Below are 24,167 nucleotides of genomic sequence, written 5' to 3'. Positions count from 1 at the left end.
GCAAACCAGAGGTGTGTGGGTGGCAATTCAAGCCGAGTAGCTTAGTGATGAAACGAAAATGACACATTAGCTTATCCGTGCTGTGCGAAACAGTGACCTTTATACAGGTGTGTATGCATGATGCTGATAACTTTGCAAATAATTGTAGCAAGAATTAAGTAAGAATGAAACCTTGACAAGTATGCTGGCAAAAAAAAAAGAACTCTCTAACAATAGAGATTCAAAAAGATCTACCTATGTCTTATTCTTTAGTCACATTTCCATATATGACAGGGAAGATCTTACAGCCCATTTTTATCATTTCATTTGAGTTGATTCCTTATTTATTTCCAGTTTGGCTGGCACTGGGCTGATCCTCGAAAATCCCTTCAGCAGCATTGGGGGCCTAGCTCTGCAGACACTGGCCTTAATCCAGGCCATGACTTCCCGCTAAATTGAAGCAATTCTACATTAGTGATGGCTGAACCCTGGCTTCTTATTGGCTAATGCTAGTGTGGGCTTCCAAGACTAGCCCCTCTGAATAGGGCTGATTATAGAGGAGCCGAGTGGGGTGTGCTTTGCCTTTTCTAATATGTGAAGGCTGGGTAAAAAAAATTTTTGTCACCATCTTCATTTAAAAGATCCTGATATATGATAAAATGTCAAGATCTTTTATTTACTCTGTACTTATAAAACAAAGATTCTTTTTTGGTATTGATGGTTCCATGAAGGACCTTTAAGATCCATAGAACACTTCCATTGCACAAAAGAGGGAAATGGATCTTTAGATTCAAATTCTTTTCACTAAGAAAAAATGGTTCTGTTAAAGGCTGTTTATGGAATGTATACTTCGAGGAACCCAAAATGATTGTTTTATGGCATTGCCCCCCACCCATGGCATTGAACTGAAACAGGAAATCTGTATAAATGTCCAGCCCTATGTACATATAATTCAACAGTGAGCTTTCAAATATATATTCTACACCCTAAGCATCCACTGTTTCCTAGTAAAATACAGTGAGAACTGGTTTTTCAGGCCAGGTGAAACACAAGATGAATTTGAGAGGTAATTCAATGACATTCAATCTGGTCAACAACGGCAGATCTGTTACCCATTCCACACCATAGGGGACAGCAATGAGGCGAGTTTGAGAAACAGAAATGCTTATACAAACTCTTAACATTTGGCTTCTTTCCCCAAGTTCGAGTTCAAATTATTTTATTTGTTAGAAGGTTCTAGATTTGAAAAATTAAAAATGTGAAAATGTCATGTTTTTATACCTGACATTGGTTTGGCCACAAAAACAAAAGCTAACCAAGAGCAACACCACAGTACAGAATGAATATGTTTGCACTTCTCTATTTGATTGTTGGACAGTTGGACAGAACATCCCAAATATAGCCTCCAAACAAAAACACAACAATGAAAGAGCCATCAAAGTGGCTTCGACTCCAGGCCAGCTCTGTCTTTTAATTAAACAAGGAATTATGGGATTAAAGGGAGGTTCTCATTACAGGCCACTTGAAGAGTCCTCTGGTAGATGTCTTTTTGTCTCCTAGAGCTCACACTCAGGAATTCTCGACGGATTACATATGGCCGTAGGACATGAGGCCGCATTAATTAAATCAATTCCTTTGCCTTTTCTTTTAAGATTCATTTTGCCAACACTCTCCCCTCATCCCAACATTCTGCAAAAATCATACTGAAGTGTACATATATATTGGAACTCATGTTCTTTAAATCCCTTTGTTGGTTTTGGAGAGATTGTGACAAAGTGATTTGTTTTTGACTTGCCATGACGACCACTTGAGGCCAGTGCAGTGATCTATACTGATCGTTTTTGTGAAAAGTGGCCACCACTTTTATTAAAGACACAACATGGAATATATTTGTTCTTCCCTACATGCGGCTAGACATTGAAGGGATTGTTCACCCAAATTTGAAAATTCAGTCATCATTTATTCACCCTAATGCCATTTCAAACCTGTAAAAAACAAAATATATATATACGTCATACAGGTTAGGAAAGAAATGAGGGTGAATGAATTGTTCAAATGTTTGGAGTCTATAAGATGATTTTTTTTTTAAAAGAAGATTCATTGAAATGTGGCAGTAAATACATTTATACGGTTACATCTATTTCAAATAAATGCTGCTCTATTGAACTTTTTATTATTCAAATGGTCCTGAAAAAATCCATCACGCTTTCCAATATTAAAATATTAAGCAGCACAACTACTGTCAACACTGATAATAATTATAAATGTTTATTGAGCAGCAAATCAGCATATTAGAATGCATTCAGAAGGATCATGTGACACGGAAGACTGAAGTAAATGCTGCTGAAAATTCTGGAATAAAATATATTAAAATAGAAATAATTATTTTACATTTATGAAATATTTCACAATATTGCTGTTTTTACTGTATTTTTTCTTAAGCCTTGGTGACCTTAAGATACTTTTTTCAAAAACATAAAAAAATATTACTGCCCCAAACTTCTGAACAGCCGCAATCCTGCCACAGTTATCAAAAAAATATTTGTTTTCAAACAAGAGATCCCCACATTTTTACCTTCAGACAGATGAATGAAAATCAGGGGGACAAATCTAAGAAACACAATTTGAGAAGCTACAAGCTTGATGCAGTTGCGCCTGCATGACTGATGAGTATCCTGCCACATCCCATTCTGCCCTCGTCACAACAATTACGATGTCATTTAGCTGCCATAACAGACAACCCACAAGCTGCTCCTCAGCCAGCCCTGCAGAGACAGATAAAACCTGAATAAGTTTGAAAGCACTCTCCTGCTAAAGGTCAGCATCTCTCCCTCTCCTACTCGCAGTATAATGAGGACAGGATTATGGAAATGAAACAGACGCTGATGCAGATATGTGTCTAAACCTGGACCTCATCTTTGTCTCTGCGAGATCCCACGATTGACATGCTGGGTCCCATCACACGAATGCAGCCATGGCAAGTACCCAGATCTGTCGAATGTGCTGCGGCATAAATATAACAGAGTTTGACACATTTTGTCTGAGATGGCCTGGAGCAGACAGCAGCGAGAGCTTTTGAATAAAGGTAAATAGAGAAAAACTGGGTTTTAAAAATAAAAAGTGCTCTTTGCCAAACCACTAATCGGAAAAGAACAGGAACATTCCAATTACAATAAGACGACCTTCTTAAATCCATTGAAAAATGAAAGGGACTGATAAAACGTTTTTATCTTAAATGTGAGCTCAATTAAAGAATTCCCTGTGAATTTTATTCCTTTATCCATGTAGTCCTCCAGTGTTTGCAGTATTGTTCAATTTGTTTCAATGTGTTTCAATCAAAAGGATGCAATAAAAAACCATGATTTTTGAAGCAAACAAGTTAATCTGACAGCGAATGATTTCCTTTCAAACAAACTCTGACAAGCACTGCGTCCCCAAATCCTATTATTTTCGGAACTCAAAATTGTCTCTTTGAATCTCATCAGTTATTAAGAGTGAATGTGCCCCATGGGATGAACCTGATTTGTAGCACTTACACATCAAAGACAGTTAATCAGGAAAGAATTGGCCTAATATATCTTGAATATGGATTTGATTGAAAGCCCTTTGGTGAAATTGAACCAAAAGAGTTGCTGTAACACATTCAAACTGATTCCCATAGATCTGCTTCATGCAGCCAACCTGACTGAGCTTTTTGTTGACAGCTGGGCATAAAACTCTCCGAGAGCATCTACTCATCGGACAGTGATTAACCGCTATGGGTGAGGAGCGACCAAGGCCAAAGAGGAGTCATGACCACCCAACATAAGCCTTTAGACCACTTCCATCACCGATGAGCCTGTGAGCAGATGGGATATTCATCATCACGGCCACATTCAGACCTCTTTCTCTTCTGTGTTGTCTTTTTATTTTCATTCCCTCGTTCTCGCTCTCTCTCCCCTAACCTTTCCTGCCACAGTCTCTGTGTAGCGAGCTAAAGGGCCTGGGGTAAAGTGCTTGTCCACAGCTGCACATTCCACTAAGCTTAGCATGGTAGCAAACATTTAAACATTTGTCTTCATCAGAGTTGGCTCTCAAAACAACATTATACTCAGGTTGGGTCTGGTATTCAATGTGGCACACAACTGGCCTCCTTGTTTCTGACATATGCACATCTGTGAGACTCCAGATTGAAAATAACAGTATAGGTACAGCAGTGTCTGTCCCATTTAAAAAAAAACAATTACTAGTTTAGAACCTCATTCAAACTGTCAATTAATGAACTCTCATTCAAACATGTCCATACTCTGTCCATATGGATAAAATACTAGCTATATAGATATTTGTAGTCCTTGATTCCTAACTATTTTTGTGTGAGTTGCAATGCTATGAAAACTATAATTTTGCATTTGTGAGTTGTTTGCCAATGCTAAACTCACCTCCACAATGCAAGGTGGTTCCGGGTGTTACCATCAGTGATGAACTGAAAATTTGACAACTGTGAATATTCAGCCAAAAAAAAGGATGAGCCAAAATTGATGGTAGAATATCCAAATATCAGGGGGTATCAGCAATGCCATAGAAGAACCATTTTTGGTTCCCTAAAATCATTGATGAGGTTAAAAAAAAATTATTTGTAGTGTGACCTTTCAGAAATCTAAAGAACCTGTTTTCACTATAAAGAACCTTATGGAATGTTTCATGGATGTTAATGGTTCTTAAATGGAACCAGATGCCAATATAGAACTTTTGTTTTATTTTTTTTAAACATAGGACTGGATTAATTGATCACTTTTAAATATGGCATAATGAACACCACAAGGAGTACAATTACCCAAATTTAAACAAGGGAACTTCATTTCCTAGTTTGATTGTCAAAGTCAAGTCTCCATAATATTGTGGGCCATAGATGACTCAAGACCATCTTTCAATGTCAGTCAGATTGTTTTGACGGACTTATCATCCAATAATCATAAATATGATTTTTAAATCTCTCTTCAAAAAGGAACACAATTTTAGGAATCATTTATGTGTGTAGGATTGTGTAGGAAAGTTGCGCTAATGTTTAATATCCATGGTTAGGGATTTTTACAAGCCTTGCATCCCATAGTGTTTACTGTCTAACATTACTTTGCATCAATACACATTACACAATACAATACAAACACACAAAAAAGTTTAGATTTGCTTTCTGCTCCATGTTCATTAATTTCTTTCCATGGGATAAAAGAACACCATTGAAGAAGGGGAAAGGAGGGAAAGCGCAGTAATTTTGGCTCCCACAACAAACAATTAGCCCTCCTTTCTTTTTGTAGCATTCAAAAACATTTCATAGAAAGAGATTGAAGATGTGAAGGAGAGGTGATGGGTGATGCTCTTTTATAGGTCTTGTCATCTGCATGAAGGCTCAGAGGGCTTTTTGTCCACCGTGCCTGTGTGAGAGTGTGCTCACCTTAAACAACAGAGAGACTCGAGGGCCTCCGTGGCCTTTCAGGCCCAATAGAAGACGCACCTTAGGGGGCCATTTAAGCTTGAAAAGAGGCCTGACAACCCTGTGCAGCTCTGTGGGGCATCAATAAATGCTGACATATTGACTCTCTGTGCCCAAGCGCCACTGGAAAATTCTGCCTGAATATGAATCCATTTAATGGCAGGGAAAAGGGGGCGCAGGGCAGAGAGACAGCGAGAGGGAAACTCTAAGGATGGCTTGTATCTCTTGGGTTTCAAATGCTCTGGAATGTGGTGACTGAACAAGAGTTTTGACAACAAAACTATAACTATTGACAGATAGGCTAAAGAACAGAGAAGACAGAATTGGTAAGAATAATCAGACCTACTTTAAAGAAATCATGTTTTGCTGAAGTTATCAGATCCGCATAGAACATGAATGTGAAGATCACATCTGTTCTGCTGTATTAGCTGAACTTCGCTGCAGTGCTATTTAAGAACAACTTCGAAACGGTTCTTAAAATATCTTTAGGCAATTAGGGAAGAAATTCTGTAAAGATATGTGCAGCGCAGTCAATTTGTTGGGAAGTGCTGACTTAACTTGGTCAGTGGAAGAAGGAGAGAGGTGTTTCCGTTTACTTCCTGCCTCATTCTTTCTTTTAAAATGGAGTTTTCATTTCCTGGGATTGAGATCTCGCTAATTGAGGTCAAAAGCAATCAGCACCGTGGAAGTTAATCAAATATCTAAAAGGTGCGAAAGATGGCAAAATCAGCCATTTAAACTAGCATGCCCATAGCTTATGAAACTATTATGTGTGTGTCAGAGAGTGAAAAAAGACAGGCGCATACTTCATCCTTCATTACATTTCAGTCTGTATGAAAGATTTTACCTGCCCCACATAATATACATTATAAGCAGAAAATTTATTTAATTTACTCATTCTCATCCCTTTCTCATCCTCATGTTGTTTCCAACTGATAAATAACATTTAACAAATAATAACAGAGAAAGGGCAAGTAACACACTGAATTAGACATTTAAAAAAACAAAATCTAAAAATCATTTATTGTGTATGACTTTATTCTGTGGTATGCAAAAGAAGATATTTTTTCCAAGTCAGTGGGGTACAATATCATTTTTGGTCCATTTTCTTTCAATATATAAGTAAAACAGCTTAAACGTTCTTTAAAATATCTTAATTTGTGTTGCACAGGGAAAAACATACAGGTTTAAAAAGATACATTTTCAATTTTTAAGTAAAATATAATTTTAAATGCTCCATATAAGAGACATTACAAGCATCTCTGACACAAAATGCCATTGGTAACATCCCTTGTCTACTCATTGTGTCAAAGGGAGAAACATTGGCCTCAGATAAAAGTTTTCTTGCATTACTGCAATAAAGTAAATTCGCAGAAAACTTTACGCTTCTCTGTGTGAGGCCTTCCCTGTAAATACTGAGGGTAAAACTGCAGCTGAACTTAATTCCATCCTCACAAAGATGTTTGTGTTATCATGGCTTTATGTCTTAGCAAACTACCATTTATTAAATGCAAAGCCTTTATCCGCTTTTCCCACAGCGGTGGCGTGTGTCTCTTCTCGAGATAAAACAGTTGCGTAAACAAAAAAAATGCTGAATGTCAATTTTACCACTGACTTAGCTTATGGGAAATAAATCTTAATATATCAATGTGAGCTTTAAGTGGACAGCCTAGGGCTTAAATACAAATGCCAAAAGTGAAAATAAATAATAATAAAAAAAGGCATAATCTTATTTCTAAAAGAAAAGCAGATCAATAATCAGAGATGAAGAAAAATTGTAGTATATACAGTAGTGCTTCTTAAAGAAGAGGTAAGCTTTTCTTTGAGCGCTCTGTCAAAACGCAGACCCTATAACTTAAATGAGGTGCTCTGATATCTTTACGCACCAATGTGGTAAACACAATTTAATGGAGGCCGTAATAACTCAACGTTGCAGAACAGTTGTTTTTAAATGGCAAATCTCATATCAACAGATGCAAAATACTGAGCAGCACTTGCTTTTGTATACTGCAGGGTGAGAGAGAAAAAAAGTCAATGTGGAAAAAGAGTAGCCTGAAGAGAAACTGACAATGGCTGCATAAATAAGCCCATTAGTTAAAAATGTACGACAAGTGCCCTGTTTGAAGCCTGCGTGGGGAGAGGGGAGCGGGATAGACTACCTCACAGCTGCCTGGCCCCTCTGCTGCTCTCACACTGCCCCGCACATTCAACATTTAAGTTGGTGGAAAAAATCTGAGCAAATTTCTGATTTGCAACACTCTAGGAACATGTTTATTGTCTTTGTGCAAGTGCAATACACACACATAAATAAAGCTAATGAAGAATCTCAGGGTGAGGCTGCTAAAGAGCATAAAATGGGAAATTTTATGGCCATAAGTAGCGTGGGCTGATGGTGATTTTTAAGCCATTGGACCATGTTGTTCGGCACTAATCATAGGACTGATGCGGCACAATTTCCCTCCCCACTTAATTACTGTTACCCATTATATGGGCCATGCTTCTTTAGTCATCAAAACTGGACAGAATTTTAAGGGTATTTTTATGACTGCAACATGTTACGGAAACGCCACCTGTTATTCCTAATCATGGTCTTTATATATTGAAAATCTATCTTCCACCATGAGAAATTGAGGGTTAAAGACCTTTTATGCTACTGTGCTGACTTTTAATCTTGTGCCAAACATCCAGTGAATAATCAAGCTCAAGTGACTAAATTATTGCTCAACGATCAAATCAACAATCTCATATTTTCATAGTGCATTATATTTTCACAATATAGGTCATTTCATCCCAGAGAGATTCATTAGCGGATATTACACTGATGTAAACAAAGTTCTGCGGTGAAGGCTTAAATCAATCTTCACTATCAATTCCATTACATCTTATTCATTAAATACAACCTGCACAAAACACTACATCAGCCACAGCTTATCATAAGTGTCACTTGCTAAAATCACTGCAGTAATGATGAAACCATGAAAATCACTTGTTTGTACACGTACTCAGTTTCTGAAAGACTTGTTTTTGGAGCTGGCAATGTGAAAGCCATTCAGGAACAAGTAAATTTTCAGCCAAAAATAAATAGCTTTTATTCATGTCTAAACAGAGTCAACATTGTGGACCGGAGGAGAATGCAATTATGCTTCTCATGCCAGAAAGACAGCAGTGCATGCTTCTTCAACTTTCACTAGCCTCTTTATGGGTCCTCAATAAATAACTCATTATGGACTCGAATACATAACATGATATGATGATTGTTTAAAGAGACAAGTAAAAAGGCTACTTAAAAATGACACAGAGAAGAAAAGCAGATGTTGCAAATGAATGCTAGCATTTAATAGACAAATGTAAATAAATTAAAAAGTTTAATTTTAATCAAGTTTTTTTTTGTCTCATCAATTAGCATTTGAAAATTAAGCCATAAAATATAGCTTATTTTATAGTTTAATTCTTATAGTTAGTTTAGTTTATTTTTTCCTATATATTTTAGCACTATTCAACCAGATATGACATTAAAAGTTGCAAAATTAAACACACCGCCTGTCATACATTTTAAAAAACTTTAAACCTATACATGGAAGCCCTTGTAAAGGCTGCATTAAGACAAAATTCAAACCCTACAAACAGGCAATTTCAAGTCATTCACTTGGAAAATGCTCTGTTTAAAACGTCAAAAGGAGGGTGATTCTTTTCTTTTGCTCTTAGATTACCATATTTCTCTGGGGCTTGTGACACCTGCAGCCCACTGAGGGCGTGCAGAACATAGGACTTTACTTCAAACAGCCCAAAGGCTGTGGGTTTGGGTATTGACTGGGATTGAGCTTGTCCCAGCTTGGACCCTCCTACCGCAGATGTACATTAATGCAGGAAAAATACAAATCTGGGCAGCAGAAAGAAAGGCAGTTCCTTTTAACATGCTGTTGTCTAGCTTGATCGTGTCAGTTTGAGGGAGCCCATTCAAAGGTATTCATGCATCTGCCTTTGGGGAACAATGGCAGCTAGTTTATAAACTGTCTCTTTTGGCTGCCTAAAGGCTTTAGACACCATTGTTTTGCTCCTCTTAATAAACTTTTGGAGAAGTTCATCAACTTGCCTGAATAGCCAACACAGAGAGGCCAGAGACACAAAATAACAGACGGTTGGCTTTCCCCTTTTCTTTCTCCCTTTTGAAGTGACTATCTTTAAATCAAGAAAGAGGGCTGTCAGACACCAGAATAATTTTTGCTCAAACAAAAACCGCAAACGGCCGAAGGAACAAAAGTTAATTCACAGAAGAATGGAGGACTTGACTCTTTAAATGAATCTGATAAAGGTGCACCTTGAAACATAGCCTTAACTCTTCAACATCACATGGTAGATTTGTTCCTACAATAATTAATGAGCTAAATGATAATTAATGGCCTCCATTATGCAAATCTTGATGGGATTTTAGTCAGAGCAGCTTAGATTCAAGTAGGCTATTTTATTTCAAACTTTTAGGTCAACTAAAAACAAATACTACATGGTGTAAAATAACAGACTTCCAGCCTGAAAAATATTCCATTGAAAGAGACATAAACATGCTTTTAAATTTTATTTATGCAACATAAATAAATGAAAGAAGATAAGTTACAATTTAAAACAAATAAACACAAATTGTGGCCAAATAGGCTATTTCGACATCCACTTTCAATAGCCCATTCCATTAATTTAGTCAACTCAGTGACCCTACAATGATAGCATTTATTTAGCATATTTGTACACCGACACCTGCAGTGAATAAACACTGCCTGAGCAAATTTTCATTTGCACAGACACTTATGTGGACCAAGACGTTTCAACATTTGCACTCAAAACGTTATTAGATCTACCGGCAAAAGGTTACTTTTCCTTTGGTCTGTTTATGAGTGCCCTGAACCACATTTGGCACTCCTGCTTTGTGGAAGGATTCCCTTTTGTTAGCTGATCAGTCTCCCATTGGGTCTCCAGACAGGATTCTTGGCATTTGTCGGCAGAAATGAAAGCAGGATTAAGGACTGGCTACTGAACACTCCATGGTAAAGGAGTGGGCAGTAATTCCACAGATTCACCCCCCCTCCACCACTTTGGTAACTCCTCTTTTCGTATATTTGTATTCCCTAAGAGGCCATTAAAGCAAGTTTGAAAGCGATACGAACAATAAGATCAAAATCAACAAGTCGAGTCCTATGTTAAACGTTTGCCAGTCTTTGCCTATTTCTTTAATTTGAACACCATAGGGCAATTAAAGCATGCTATATAAATTGCCATTTTGCCATTAATTCCGTGTGCTTTATTCCGTAGTCCTGTAGTATGTATTCTGTGCTATGAAATATGTTTCTTTAGTCGCTGGGAAGTAAAACAAATCAAATTAAATAGTCATTCTATTTTTATTCGATACATTCTTGATTATAGCCTATTATTGCTATAAAGCATGGGCTATTATGCCACATAGCTACATGTTTCTTCAGAAATTAGAAAATGGTTTGCAACCAAAACGTTTTGCCGATTTCTAACTTTAAAGGGAATTTTTTAGCGTCTTGTTGGACCAATGGACGAAACATCCACGTCTTTATATAAGGTCACCAAGAGTTTCGTGCATGCTCTTCCAATTATACAGGGCAACGTACAGCACTAAAGCGAAGGCGAGTCCAGGGAATCAAAAACACTTTTGTGACATTACATAGGAAGCCCGGAGGCCAATACTTTTATTGGTGTCAGCAGGAGTTTTCCCAAGTCGTTTGTTCGTTTTGTTCTTCTGGTCCAACAGGATGCCCCCCACTCTACTGCACAGTGCAAATCTCGCTGAATGACATTGATTTTTGACCAACTAATTGTTTACATCCCGTATGTTTAATGTACGTGTTGTCAGGTCTTAATTGAAAACTTGGTTTCATTTTATTTCTGGCGACAAATAAGGTGAGTGAGAAAGGGGATATGAGCTTCATTTTAGTGCGAAGAAAAAACATCCACGTCTTCTGCAGTGGACGTATGAATTTCGGCAAATTAAATGGAAGATTGTCCCTTTAACCAAAAAAAAAAAAAAAACGCAGATATCCAAGAGCCATTCGCATAATATGTACTAGTAATATGTGCACTGAGATAGTCCTTGTCCCACATGGCAAGAAATAGTTTAATTATTAGACAGGCCTTCTTGAAAGCAGCACTGGCAGCCTGTAATATGATGAACTTCCATTGTCGTGGTGTCACCACAAATGTTTCCGATAAGAAAAAGCACCCAAGGTTCAAAGTCTATAAGCCTCTCAATTTCATCCAGACGCCTCTACTTTTCTGCACCTATTTTCAATTTCTTTTTTCTTCCTCTCTCCCTTAACATCTGAAACACACAAAATCCTCATTGCATCTAGAATCCGACCCAGGTTAACAGGTCAGCAAAGCTGTTGAAAATAATTGCATATTAATATTCTGTTCAAAGGGGCTTAAGTAATCTTTCTACATTTTAAAAATGATTAACGTCAAATCTCATTCCTACAGACTGACTCTGATGACACGCTATATTTAGACACATTTAGTCGAATATTTACGGCTAATTTTTGTTGTAGGCGATAAAATATTGTATAATAGGGGTAGTTTTGACATAATATTTGTATATATCGTTGTATATATATATATATATATATATATATATATATATATATATATATATATATATATACAACGATATATACAAATATTATGTCAAAATTACCCAAAGACGAATTCAAAGAGAGCAGTGTAAGAATTTGTAAAAGAAAAGCTGTCAAACTATGTAGGGAAAAACAGAAGGGCACTATTTCGACGTTTTCCGACATTCTATTCATCCACGAATCAGGGACCTGGATTTAGCGCAGGCCTAGTTTTTCATGAGCTTCATATTGGGTGAACGTTTGGAAAATAATTTCCTCAGCAAAGTGCAGGACTGAAGTTAACCAGCATGTAATTCAGTTACACTGCAAATGTTTTACAAAGCAACGCCGTTGACACTAAACAGGCGCTCTGGTGTCATGATCTCTGGATTAGCATATTTCACAGCATAGTCTCATCATTAGACGATGACCAAACAGATCGGATATACAAACGCCAGACTTGTTCTATTAATTTGCACCATTGTCACTGTCCATCATTAGCTACTGCCTAACAACAGTTTTATTATGCGCATTCTAATTACAGCCAGCACTACGACTAATAACAGCAGGGAACTTTACACAGAGCAGTGCCCACGTTACAACATATTTTTAATTAATAGCATATACAGTGAAAAGAACAATGAATGATTAATCTCATTAATATATTTGCACATTAACTACAGTTAAACGTATATGAATGAGTAGGCTAATTCTGTGAATATTGATTTATTTAGCTAAATAATGATGATGATGATGATAATAATAATAATAATAATAACATTTTACAAAAACGTTCCCTCTCCCACAATTCCAATAAAATGTGTTGAGTAGCAGTGTGGGGAAAGGGGAGGTTAATCCGAGTTTAACACACTGATGCAGAGCGCAGGACCGCGGCTGTGATGATTGTGTTATCTCTTCCCAACATTTGGGTCTCCCTCAATTTCAGCCCAGCCAAATAGCTGCGAGAAAGTGCAGATGGAGTGACTCTCGATGCCTGAGGAAAAATATTAATAGCTAAATAACTTCCCCATACTTTCACTAAATCTCTCACTCTTTCTCTCTCTCTCTCCATTCCAGATGGATTTGTTTGAAGTGGTCTCCCGACTCATCCTATGGTCTCTTTTCTTCAAACGAGGCTTATTTCAAATTCTCAAATATACAGTACAACTTTCGTTTCTCTACAAAAATCTGGGAACTATAGCCGTGTGCAAACACTTTTCATTCTCTCGATGTAGGCCTAATTGGCCTTTTGCCGCATTCTTAAGAACGCTCCTCCAAATGCACATATAGGAAAATTATATTTCACTTTATTCGATTTCTGAGTTTCCTCTGTAATTTTTATAACTCGTTTAAATGTGTTCGATTTCTCCAGTCAAACAATTTATTTTCAGCATGTTCACTGAACGAGTTCATTGTGCCACCCCAAGGTCGTGCTGAAAGAGTCAACTTTTTATAGGCTAATAAACCGAGATCAGGTAAATGCATGCATTGTCCACTGACTTGTTTAAACTATCTTTTGCATTGTTCTTTGGGACAAGTCTCTGAAATCCAATTGGTTTAATCAACTGAACCTAAATGGGGAATCTGTCGATCCCTATTAATTGGCTGACAAATCTTTCTCTGGGTCAAATGACATTTTATTGGTCGAGTAAAGTCCGTGTGCTGCATGCGCCTTTCATGCCTTAATAAGGGCAGTGAACGTCACGTTAAATTAGTAGCACAACAAGAGGGTCGAAATTCAAAAAAATACACAATGCAGGTATCCATTAGCTTATTTCAGAAGTCAATAAAGAACCAAACTTTGTTCTAAACCTGCACGATTAAGGACAAACAATATTTTTTATTTATTTTTTTATATATAAGGCCAGGGGCAATTTTTCTTTGTTCAGTAATTTCACACCTGTAATAATACAAAACTGCTCAATTTGTCCACAAATGGCGTGCTTGGGGTCTCATTCTTTTGCCATGTGTTTGTGCGTCAAATCAACTAAAATAGACCAAAATACAATAAAACAATATTATCAAAAAAATATACGAACAAGTGTGAGAAAAATGTCAAATCTCATGCAGTTGTGCCGAAGGCTAGCCAGAGAGGGTCGTTTAAAGATGAAAGCGAAGAGAAAGAAAAGGCTCAATTTAATCTGCTTTAAAACCTTTCAAAATAACGTTGTGCTTGGAACTCGGCGACTGAGAGCTGATTGGGGATAAATAAGTTTCTTACCATGCCTCTGAGCTATTACACCCATCTCCAACACAGCCGCTTGTTCAAAAGACACGTTTTCATTACGAACTCTAATAAGACTTAACATTATTAAATGCCAGTTGGATGAGCAAGTGAAACAAGCCCCGAGAAAAATATTTTTAAGTCTGGAAAAAGATTGCATTTTAGCCCCATCTCGTTTGCATGACATCATAAAGCTAAAATGTGAAAAGACATTTCACAAGATGTAAGACAAATGTGGAGTGAATTTGGAGATGTAAATAAACATTAATGATATTTAAATTATTCATAAATCCTAGCAGATATGCATGCATTCATCGGATGGAAATATTCATATTCTTAATGCACAGCGTTTAGGGCAATGGCAGATTTTTTTTAATCACGGATTGCCAATTTGTGTATCCGTAATCCAATAGCATTACTGGCCTGTGAATCTGTCCACGGAGGTTGTAGGGTTTTGAATTTCGCGCGCAAGCACAAACAAACACAAACGTGTTCTAAAACACATATTTTAGATCAGTCGTACACACAGTTAAAAGGCGCTATAAATAATACAGAAAGGTATGCATATTCAGCATCCTTTTTATGAACATAGAAAAGCACTTTACAATATTTCAAAACTGAACAAAATCAATGTGCTGTTCCACTTATTGTTATATAGGCAATACAAAATAAATGAAAGCCGACGAATTTCTTACAAATGAAGTTGAAATAATATACGTGTAAAAGACGAACAGGGTAGGCTACCTCCTACATCTAAACCACCTCTCTAAACGTCAGCTAAGAAACACAATAGTGATTCCAAAAAGAGCAGTGGGCATTTCCAAACAAGAATAAAACATTTTGCACCCTCCAAATCTCATTCTTTTCCAACAGACGATTCCATAATATTACAAAACTATCTACCAGCAGGGTGTATTGAATAATTCATCTCTTTATAGTTCCCCTCTTGGCCTTTTGTTAAAAGTTTTCCCCCCTTTACGGATTTTTGAATGTGAAAGGAAGGGTTCATTCCTTCTTTCGAAGCCTTGCTTTAAGGCTTTGCTTTGTAGCATAGATTCCTCGCTCCAAAAGAGCTTCAGTGAAGCAGAGATCTTTGGACAGAAGTTCATCTTCAAGTGTGAAAAAAACACTGTCACACAACCGACGAATATTTTTTTTTTTTTTTGTAGTGTAAGGCTACTTCAAAAAGACAATCGTGTCCTTTGCTTAGTTAAAGATTTTTTTTCCCCCCAGAGATATTAAAATATTCTGGGCACGACTTATTACATTTAGCTAAAATAGACAATTGCTTTATTTATATAAAATTAATTTGTAAAAAATTAAACAACCTAAAATTATTTATATTATTACAACGCTGTTACTTGTTACCGGTTGCCAGATGGAAAGGTCTGTTAACGTGTGAATAAGCGTGCCGAATTATCGCGAGAACCAGCGGGCAATGTTGAACTTATGGACTGTAATTGATATTGATTGCCACATCGGTCATCTGTCAGTTGCCGTTTTCAAGGGACCGTTTACTCAGCGTCAAATGAGTCTGTTGTACAAATAGATCAAGGCCTAAATACCATCCGTCAGAGCCAGTATAAATACACTAAATCAAATGATTAAAAGACAGTTCAACAAGCAGAGAAATCGCATGAACGCCGAGCACCGACACACAAAGCATTAACGTGCAGAGAAGACCCCAATAAACTCAAGCGCAAAGTTGATTTCTACAAGAAGTTGGTTGTTTTTCTGCATAAGATTAAAAGAAAATTAAAATGAATTACCTTTGTCTCCAAGTATGCCGTCAATGCTGTGCTTAGTTTTTTTCTCCCCACTGTCATCCTTTTTGTCACAGTCGTCCTCATCATCTTTTTTGCCAAATCGCGCACGAAGAACCCGACTGATAGAACTTACTGATGGTATAATGAAAATAAATAAATAAAAGGAGACAGTGAACAAAATAAAGATATTTGAGTAATAATAATAATAATAATAGTTTAATAATAATAAAGTAGGTTAAATAAATTAGTCTATATCGTAATTTATAATTAGCTAATAGGCCTACATATTATAAAAGAACAGTAGTAATTATAAACTCAATACTTTTATTTTCAATTCAGTTTGTTCAAGACTATAGGCTATACAAAATTATTGTGATAAAAAATTACTAAAATTACTAGATAGGTGATGTGGACATGATAAAAAAGGGGGGCTGCTTACCAGATGAGGCCTCACCTGAGGGAACTGTACTTCTGTCACACACACCGTCCTTCAGCAGTTTATCCCGAATCTCCCAGCTGAACATGCCGGGATTATCGCGCTTGTATTCTTCGATTCGTTTTTCCACGTCAGGTGTTGCCACCTGCTTTTGTGTTTGATTGAAAAGGCGAGAAAATGTGAAGAGAAAGAAAAAAATGATAGAAAGTATGGGTGGAAAGAAAAAAGACAGGAGAATAAATTTTAGTACAAGTTGTAGCGTGTTCCCTTTTCCTTTTAATACTCAGCTTTTCTTAAACTATTTAAAATTAAATATTTAGTTAGCTTTTGCAAATAAAAATAATCGATACAAAAACCCATCATGCATAATGATAACAACAGAAATGAAAATAATAATAATGGGCTATACTTACTCTGGGTTTACTTCCTCCTATTGCTCCAGGACGGATCGAGCCAGTTTCTTGATACCGGCAGAGGATTTTGGAGACACAACCGTGGGAAACGCGAAGTTGTCGGGAGATCACACAGGGACGGATGCCGTGGTGAGCCATTTCAACTATTTTGTGGCGGATATGATTTGGCAAAGGCCTGCCATTGATGAAAACTCCACCAAGCTGATTGACTCGACCTTGACCCAGAGGAGTTGAAACTGCAGTGAAGAAAGGGGAATCAAATCTAACTTTGGCTTGCATTCACTCAAAATTCAGACTTCCAGTTTACCCTCTTTTATAGCCGAGGCTACGTATTTTTTCCCTTCAATAGGATTTCAAAGCAATAACGATAATAATTTATCTTTGACTATACGAATACCAAAAAAAAACAGAGACCTCAGAGGTACTTTGAAATATAGAGCCACGCTTTTTAGTTTAACCAGTCTAACTGTTACAAAAATACAGTGATAAATAATTGTATTTATTGTTCTAAATGTAAAAAAAAATAATAATAATAATTTTTATTTGAATCTGGCAAATTGTTCATCATTTAGCCTACTGGTGTCTTGAGATGCGCTAAGAATTGTGTTTGCTGTCAGTTAATGAAAGAAAATTTAGCAGAGAATTTTGCTTAAAATAATTTAACAGATCTTCCACATCTCTTGAGTCTCGGGCCTGGATGCGTTGCTTCATTATTATTATTTTTATTCTGCACTCGGTGTTGTTCAAATATTTTTCTTTAGTGCATTTTGGATTAACTTGCGACACTTGATCAGTTCAACAAACCTTACAATTACGGACAGGCTTTGGAATTAGAAATTTTATTTTAACCACTAAAATAATAACAATGTCAGCAACAAAATAGCCCTGGAAAAGTTTTTATTTATTTATTTATATTTTAATTATTATTATTCTGGTGCATTTATTATTATGCACATGCGTCCTGCTCATCAAAATGCGGCTAAACCAATACCATCTAGTGTACACTGGTTTATATATATATAACTCGCCAATCGGACATTTGCTACAGCATATTCAGTCGAGAACTTGATGCATTCACAAGTGTAATATAGGCTACAGTTCAATACAGTTCAAACTCTTTAAAAACCTTTTAGGCTATAGGAGATCTGTAGGCCTGGTATTATTTACAACAATAAATGACAGCAAAACTAAGTACCCGAGCATCTGTCCAACCAACCTTCCAAGGGGAATCCGGTGCGGGGATAGTTCTGTCCTGGAGCCGGTCGCATCATCCTCGGTACTGTTCCCGGTAAAGATGACATTCTACTTTTAATAAAGGACGAGGCACAGTAAGGCTGATGTTTAAACTGCGAAAGCAAGTCCAGACTTGTTGATGAATGTTTTCTTAATGACTAAAATTCACAAATCCTCTTTTTTTCAAAAAAGGGAAAACAAAAAAAATGTTATCCAGCCACACTATCGCGGGGATGTGAAACCTCCAAAAAAATCAAACAGAGATAAACAGTGTTTTGTGCGGAGGGGGTCATGAGCAAAATAACTACCGCAAGAACAAGAAGCCGCGCGCGCCAGGGAGGGGGTACTCCAAACGCTCTCGAGTGAACAACGGTTACTTAATTCTTTGCAGTGTTTTCTTAAAAGGTCTGATAGTTTTGGATGACAAAGTCTGCTTAGGGGTTGGGAGTTGCTGAAGTGGATAACTTTAGCGCGCGGTGTAGGAGGGGTGTCGCGCGCGCCGATAGGCTCTTGCAGTCTTCTTTTATTCATGTGGGCATGGAGGGGAACAAGCAAGTTTTTTTTCGACCAATCACAAAAAGCAGAGGGTAAGACAAACACGCACGCACACGCGGAGTGCCTAGCTGTTCATTCACTTCATCAGATTGCCTTTGAGCAGAAAACAATGCAAACACTTGATCGATCGACTGCCATTCAATGCCTAAAAATCATAAGCTAATAAAACATCAATTGTTGATATAAAATAGTGCTTTATGTTCATTAATGTACTCTCAAATATTGCTAAAGCCTACTTGGCCTATATTGTACAGACAAAACTGTGTAACTAAAATATGTTTTCCATTGTATATGAACGAAAACACAAGCTTGGTTTACCCAGTCCGTCAGTTAAAACAAATATTATGCCAATTAATTTGTTCTGTAATACCATAACATACACCTTTTAATCTAAGTACAGATAAGCTAATAATTTTCCCTGTAGGACTTTTTCAACTTCAATAATGTGTTTTATAGTCGGTTTAATAGTTTTAATTCAACACAACTCTTAAACATCTCTCCACAACAACCAAACAAAGGCAAATAAAAAATAAAATAAAAACTCATTACAGTCAAAACTACAAAAATCATTACCTGTACACATGTGTACTGTACACATACACCAGCACCAAACGAAAAGGCATAAGTGTCTTTTAAAAACCATTAACAAAATATCGATTTGCAAAAAAGTGGGGGAAACTATATTCAAATAATTAAGAGCCTCATAAATGATTTAATAACCAACAAATGGCCAGTCTTCATTTGTAAAATGTGAGGCTGATGAATACCAAATACATCTAACAATAATAATTGATAGACAATGTTAGTTATTGTGTTTAATATAATTAACATTCAAAAAGCAATACACGTTTCATAACATTTATACGTTAGGTTATTTATAATTCTCTAAATGTTATATTTGAAAGATATTCAAGTGTCACCTGAAATAGTTCTAACGTTCTTGCATCAGATAATGATTTATTATCCATATGAGCATACACTGACAGTCCAAATCACACTCTACTAATATATATGTACGAGTCAGGATGAAACTCATTAAATTATAACTTGTACAGTCTCATGATTAAGCACTTCCAGACCTACGATTAGTAGTGATTGTGGAAAGGGATGCATCAAACACTGGAATTCAACTTTAAGAACAGACAGGCGCTAAGTGACTTGAAAGCTGCGCTTTGTTGTTAACAATGGCATCGTTAATTTGTGTGCAAACTCTGCATTGCTTGTTAATATACTTCCACATGACTAAGCATGTCAGATCCCAAGGGACCGGTAGCTTGAATGTCTTTGAGGTCAGTGCAGGCGTCGGAGTACTCTTGTTGGCACGATTTGTTTGGTCAAAGACTTCAACAAATAGGGTATATAAAGACGTATAGAAATTAGATGAAGCTAAGGTAAATTCTAGTTCTTTAATTGTGCTCAAGCTGTAGAAAATATATCCTCTATTTTTTAAATGTATACTTTCGCAACCCAATGTCCTGGCAGATAATCGTTACTTTTGAAAATGTGTAGCTTTAATCCATCAGTCCATTCACATTCATATTGCACATGCAATTTAAAAAATATATATTTTGTTCCGCTAGTAATCAGTTTAGTAAATTAAGTATGCTGCATGAAAGCAATACAAGTTTTTTTCTCTTCAGTTTGGCATCTGCTTGCATTAGCCTATTCTAAAACACACACACACACACACACACACACACACACACACACACACACACACAAACATCTCTGAAACTTTCAGAAAACTAAATATTTCCTGAATACCCTTCTTTGACTTCTTTCTCTACAATAATACAAAGAAATCCATACGGCCTGTATATAAATATATGTTGATGCACGTGAGCTCACTGTTGGTCTAATGTGAAAACCTTGCTGCATAATGGTCTTCTTCGTTTACGAATGACAAATGATAGGACTTGCCACTAGATGGCGATAAAGAACCAAACATGCAATTCTTCAGGATTCAGTTTTTAATCCAGGATTTTTATAATGTCCATAATACACAGTCAAGCAAAAAGCATTGGCTTTTTACACATACAATGGCTGAGATTGCATGACTGAATATTGTTCTGCAATCATAAAGTAATTATATATTAAAGGCTTATATATATATATATATATATATATATATATATCACAGGTGTTGTAGCCCATTGCTGTCCTGTGGACACTAAAAAGAAGAGTAAGAGAAGTGAAAGCACGGAGCTGTGTATCTGAAGCATGAATGCAAGAGAAGGAGAGCAAGCAAAGAGAGCGAGGCAGAGGGAAAGAGAGCAGGTGCACCACATCACACAAAGCCCAGCAGACTAAGGTTGAGTTCCATATGACACTTTTAGCATTGGGGCAGAATAACACTACAGCTGGAAACGTTTAAGGGAGTTAAATCACTGGTTTGGTAATGACATTTTGTCCCCATACATCACTGAAAGCAAGGAAAGGAATGTCTGTGATAGTCCTGTCTTTCTCACAAGCATTCCTACCCATTTCGACAGCGCAGTAGCTTAGTTGAATTTAAGTGACGATTGTCTGAGATACAAAATAACTAGCAAAACAGGTAAGGTCTGTTTTCTAACCTTTAGAGGTATTAACTAATTTAAATAATAATTAGGTAAAGAAATATATACTTTTTTATTATTATGTTATACTATTCAATGTTTTGTTGTTATTTTGATCTTTTTAATGAAAGAAACAAGAAAACCAGTATCACGGTTACAAAAAAAAAAGATAACCGGCACAACTGTTTTCAACAAAATGTTTCTTGAGCATCAAATCAGCATATTAGAATTATTTCTGAAGGATCATGTGACCCTGAAGACTGAAGTAATGATGCTGAAAATTCAGCTTTGCATTAAATTAATAAATCACATTTTAAAATATATTAAAATAGTAAACATTTAAAGTTATTTAAAATTGTAATAAGATTTTGCTATATGATTTTTTTATGCATTTTTGACCAAATAAATGAAACCTTGGTGAGCATATGAGAGTTTTCTTTCAGAGCCATCTTACAGATCTCCAAACCTTTGAATGGTAGTTAAGTCAAAACCTATTTCAGGCGAAAATAAAAGGCTTTGAAATAAACATAGGAGTAATATTCTGTCACTATAGCAAATGGTTAATTAATAACTGTTGAACTGAGGTATCGCTGAAGTAGAAGGAGCTCACAAAGGGACTCTGGTGTCCAATCACAAAAATAAACAATGAAGAATGCAACTATTTTTGAACTACCATGCATTTAATTCAATAAAATATGAATTTAAAATGTAAATGTTGCACTCTTTATTTAATGCAGCAGTGTTATTCCCTTGCAGTTAGAGTTGAAAACTCTCATCTCACAATAAAATAGTGGAATTTAAAGTTTGGTCCAACGACAGATATATTATTCTCTCTCCTCCCATCTTTTATTCAGACATAAAATGCACCATGAAGGCTCTCAGGATTCCTCCATATGCCAAGCATGTGATCTCGTCAAGGAGCACCAAACCACTGCACTATGAGCTCTTGTGTCTCATCCTCTCACACGATACCTCCCTTCTGATGAACTCTTTCATGTGCTGGTGAGTGCTGTGAAAGATGATGGGGGACATGAGTGAGCGTCAAAAGGTCGTGACCAGGAAGGTCATGGGGTGCTGCATGGGGTGTTTCTTTCTCTCTTAAACCTGAATACACTGAGACTATTAACTACTTACTACATACAAACCAGGGGTCATGGGCAGGTATTTCTATAACTGAGCTGATCTGGGATCACTGATCATGGATTGATCCTAGATGAACAAACTAAGAAATGAGAATCAGAAAAAAGTAATATGGGGGCATTTTACACATTTTGGATGAACTCTCGATTCTGCAGGGAATATCATGAAGTATACAATTATGCCAAGTAACAGACTAGTTATTTGGGTCAAGGACAAATTTGATTGTCCATGAATCGGGAAAAAATTTAAACAATACACTGTTATGGCCAATACCATAACTTAATCTTAAAAATAATAAATAAAAAAATTAAGCATATAAATAAACCGAAATAGGAAATACAAAAGTTATCCAATAAGTACGTGTCCTAAACTCCAACATGTTCTCACTCCCAACTCGTTATATATTGACACTTGGTCAGGGCCCTTTGGTGTCATTTTTGATTTGCTGGGTCCTCCATTGCTTTAAATAAGAAACCCTTGGCAACAATATAGAAACATATGATTTTGTGCTTGGGATTCATTCATTTTTGTTTTGATACCATTTTCAAGTAAGGTTTTAAAATGTTATGTGGTCTAAACCATCAGTTAAAAACATAACATTTTCCTCACAACTTTAATATATGTTATAGTGTACAGATCTTACAGATCTTTTTTTTTTTTTTAAGTAAAAAGGCTCTTTGCAAATATAAATATTTCATAAACATCATCACGGTTTTGGGTCATGCCGCATGACATTTTACCACCTGAACTAGTTTTAATCAAAAAGGTTAAATTTTCGGGTATGTTCGGCGACTTCTTTCAGAAATTAAATTCATGGTCATCAAAGATAAGGTATCAAGTATCATTGTAAGAGAGTAATTTTGAATAAATTAACAGGTAGGAAAAACAAGCATCCCATGATTGACCCAAATCAGCTCAATGAAAAATGTTATGATACAGTATCATCTTCTGTGTTTAGTGGTGTGATGAGGCTAATGTAGGGCTGAACGTTGAGTTTACCTCCTCTAACAAGACATGTCTCAAGGTTTATCAGCATGTGATAGACTTGCTGTTTTTTGCCATAATCGGTTTGTCTGGACCTTCCCAGAAAATGTCAGAGAAGAAAGAAGTCTGTTTCATGTAGATGAAAGTAACATCCCCAATTTTACATGCTGCCCCAATTGGTTTCACTAAATCAATCTAAAGACTGGTGCATGAAGAGAATCATTTGATGCCCCTTGTGGCTCTCCTTTCCTGTGACATTTGCCCCTTGCGTGTGTACTTGCTCATTTTAAAAAAGGCTCATGAAGAGTTATGAAAAAAACGAGTGCATAAAAGGATGAATGATAGGGTCCCAGTTTTATCAAATGACTCGTCAGTTCCAGTTAGTAACTCCTGTAAGACATATGCGACCTCAGCTTTACCACAAGTTCCTTTCTTAAACGCCAAGACTGCAACCTTGATGTTTAATCTATTCATTTCACCTGAAGTCGTTTGTATTTTCATTTTTATGATTAGCACGTAGAGCTCAGATTACACTCTAAAGCCACATAACATTATGGCAGTAAAGACAAAATATAAAAAGTGATTGTTAAACTATACCAATATTTCTAGAAAGCCTAAACATTGATTTAATCCCCATTTCTACCCTAATTCGTCGGACTGAGTTGGCATGCATTAAACAGGGCATCAACAATGAATCAAATCAAATTACTCTGCAAAATTTGTCTCAATTTGTTGTCATTCACTGTCCAGTGGCGTGGAGGTTACAGCAAAATACTGAAACGCAAATGT

At 36.5% G+C, this 24,167-nt stretch overlaps 2 protein-coding genes across 9 annotated transcripts in view; one reads left to right on the top strand and one right to left on the bottom strand.

Moving 5' to 3' along the window:
- The window catches only part of LOC132118139 (paired box protein Pax-7-like), a 52,901-nt gene extending 34,260 nt beyond the window's left edge, over positions 1 to 18,641 (bottom strand). Inside the window, exons 1-4 of one of the 8 annotated variants that reach the window (XM_059527711.1) lie at positions 18,107 to 18,641; positions 16,912 to 17,147; positions 16,502 to 16,646; positions 16,066 to 16,194 (exon numbers count right to left, since the gene is read on the bottom strand). In XM_059527711.1, the coding sequence (XP_059383694.1) occupies positions 16,066 to 16,194; positions 16,502 to 16,646; positions 16,912 to 17,147; positions 18,107 to 18,212 (616 nt within the window). In that variant the 5' untranslated portion in view covers positions 18,213 to 18,641. The remainder of the gene's footprint in view (positions 1 to 16,065; positions 16,195 to 16,501; positions 16,647 to 16,911; positions 17,148 to 18,106) is intronic. The other 7 variants (XM_059527713.1, XM_059527712.1, XM_059527714.1 and 4 more) reach the window with 7 other exon arrangements.
- The window catches only part of LOC132118142 (transcription initiation factor TFIID subunit 13), a 254,939-nt gene continuing 241,950 nt past the window's right edge, over positions 11,179 to 24,167 (top strand). Inside the window, exon 1 of the mRNA XM_059527722.1 lies at positions 11,179 to 11,182. The gene's annotated coding sequence lies outside the window, so the exon portion shown is untranslated. The remainder of the gene's footprint in view (positions 11,183 to 24,167) is intronic.

This window comes from Carassius carassius, chromosome 37 (genome assembly GCF_963082965.1).
Source record: "Carassius carassius chromosome 37, fCarCar2.1, whole genome shotgun sequence".
NCBI classification, from domain to species: Eukaryota; Metazoa; Chordata; class Actinopteri; order Cypriniformes; family Cyprinidae; genus Carassius; species Carassius carassius.
Note: the sequence above shows the minus strand (reverse complement) of the source record. Positions and strands in the feature narration are given on the sequence as shown.